General features: G+C 42.6%; 1 protein-coding gene across 14 annotated transcripts in view; it reads left to right on the top strand.

Annotated features, from left to right (window-relative positions):
* The window catches only part of LanA (laminin subunit alpha), a 290,394-nt gene that overhangs the window by 14,823 nt on the left and 273,071 nt on the right, over window positions 1-2,500 (top strand). For all 14 annotated transcript variants that reach the window (XM_076190221.1, XM_076190217.1, XM_076190223.1 and 11 more), the window contains exon 2: window positions 1,059-1,205. In XM_076190221.1, the coding sequence (XP_076046336.1) occupies window positions 1,059-1,205 (147 nt within the window). The remainder of the gene's footprint in view (window positions 1-1,058; window positions 1,206-2,500) is intronic.

The following is a 2,500-nucleotide window of genomic DNA, read 5'->3' as shown; positions in this document are numbered from 1 at the left end:
TCTCCTTCGTGTCTTGTTTTTTAATGAGTGGTGACACTAATTCCAGCAATTCATTAAATTTCTTCCTGTATATTCGGAGATAATCATAGAAACCGTGCTCATCTTTTAGACTCATCTCTGTCAACAAGTTGAAAACATTCTTGGATTTTCTAGCCATTCACGGATTCACCCAATGGCGCCTGTGTGTCTTCTTTTGAACATTCATTAAGGCTACTACATCAACAGCAAGAATGGTAGTAGCAAGGCACAATTTCACTGCGGTTTTGTCTTCCATTGTCTTCCTCCTTTAGGGAAAATAGCTCGCTGCGCAGCACAGGAGTGTTGCTGTTTTTTTTTTCTTCGTCTTGTGGCGTGTTGGTTGTTTTGACACAAGGTAAACAGAATGGAATAAATTATATAAAGACTGAAGGGACAGTAACAGATGAAACATGTCAAGTGGATCGTGTATTCAAACAAATGCAGTTTGGTTTTCAGTGACACTTAGAACGCACATAATACTGTATTGTAATTCTTTTCACATTTTTATTCCTCATTTTCCTTCTATGTGGTAAATATATACGTTTACTTTTCTCTCTCTCTCTCTCTCTTTCTCTCTCTCTCTCTCTCTCTCTCTCTCTCTCTCTCTCTCTCTCTCTCTCTCTCTCACTCTCTCTCTTTACATTGCTGCCTTTCAGGCAGAAAAATAATCATCTCCAACGGCAAGGTTGGACTCGCCTAAACTAGTCTAACCACTCGTCTAGAGATAGGGTTGGATGGACGAATGCTTGTCCAGCCACAAGATTGGACTCCAAGCATTCCGTAGATTAATGTAACCGTAATTTAAATTACCACAGTCCGTCTTATGACGAAATAAAACAAAGCACATTAAACAGAAGAAAATGATTGAGTGCGATAACTCTCAGCAAATAACGGAATCTTATATCTAAAAGATGAAAAGATTTAAGGAAAATAGCAGAGAGGAGGGAATAAAGTGTTATTTTTCTAAATGAATATAATCGATGTAATAGTGGTACTTATTGTTCTCTTTAGTTAATTTCTTTTCTCTTTGCTTCACTCAGTTTTGTGACGAATGTGACCCAACGGACCCGGCCAAGTACCACCCGGCCGAATATGCCATCGACGGATCCGAGAGGTGGTGGCAGAGTCCTCCTCTGTCGAGAGGAATGCAGTACAACCAGATCAACCTCACCATCGACCTCGGTCAGGTAAAGTAATTCTTTTTCTGTGTGCATCTATTGTAGGTCAGTCTCACCATCTATACGGGACAGGTAAGATCGTGTGTGTTTGTGTGTGTTATTCACAATGGTCTTGGATCACGTATTGGATTCGAGATTGGATTCGATATTACCCTCCAGATGAGAGTTCAGAGCTCATATATGGCCCAATCTATGGTGTGTGTGCGTGTGCGTGCGTGCGTGCGTGCGTGTGTGTGTGTGTGTGTGTGTGTGTGTGTGTGTGTGTGTGTGTGTGTGTGTGTATGAGAGAGAGAGAGAGTGCCGCAATGGGACTTATAACAAGTCTAGAATTCTAGAGGGACTTGGTAATATCAAAATAAACAATATTTTCACATTAGACACAAACTAGAGGAGAAGCAATGGCCACAAGCTGCCACGAAGTACGTAGGTCTAACCTAGAATAGGTTAATTAATGATGATTCATGATTCGGTTTAACGTTGCGAACTTCCCCTATCAGGAGGCTAGGACGTTGCCCCTTACAGAGGACTTTGTAGCGTGGAATATAATGAACCATACCCTTGGTTCAACTCGCTGCCATCACCTCGACCTCCGCCGCAAGTAGCGACGCTCTAACTCGCTCGGCCAGTAAGCCTCTAGAAGAAAATGTTTTGTCGAGCGCGTCCTCAGTCAGTGTTGACAAACTTCCAGCGGAGGCAGTTGAATGGAAAACTGTTCAATTTTTTTTTTTATCTAAAGTTACCATGAATTCACACAAACATTTCTTTTTACCTCGACCTAGATTTAATCTAAATGTAGATCGAAAAAAATTGCTAACCGCGTTGTCGTTGAATCGAGTGACCTTCCATTCGAGGTAGTTGAATGTAATACAGTTCGAAATTTCAAAATTCATTTTGATAAAGACCCAATTTTTTTCTTTCATCCGACCTGGTTATGGGCCAAAAGGCTTTTTATCGTCGCTATTTAGTATTGTAATATTGTGAGTGAGTTAGTGAGTTAGTGATGTGTTGGATATTAGTAGGTATAGTTGAATGATTGTCCTCCGTTTCCTGCCCACGGACCAGAGGACAACAGGGACAGTAGAGACGAGAGCGGAAGCACAGAGGGGGCGTAGCTGATAACCAATCGGAAGGAGGGTGGGAGGGGTAGGGAGTGGCTGGAGGAAGAGGAGGAAGGAGTGGCTGGAGGAGGAGGAGGAGGAGGAGAAGGGGGAGGTTTCATGGTGCCGAGAGTGAGGAGGATGTAGAGGGAGGAGGAGGAGGAGGAAGAGAAGAAGGAAAAAGTGCAGGAGAGTAAAGAAGGAAGC

This window comes from Oratosquilla oratoria, chromosome 9, assembly GCF_046742065.1.
Source record: "Oratosquilla oratoria isolate Oo_2021 chromosome 9, ASM4674206v1, whole genome shotgun sequence".
Classification (NCBI taxonomy): domain Eukaryota; kingdom Metazoa; phylum Arthropoda; class Malacostraca; order Stomatopoda; family Squillidae; genus Oratosquilla; species Oratosquilla oratoria.
This window is presented reverse-complemented; position numbering and strand designations above follow the sequence as displayed.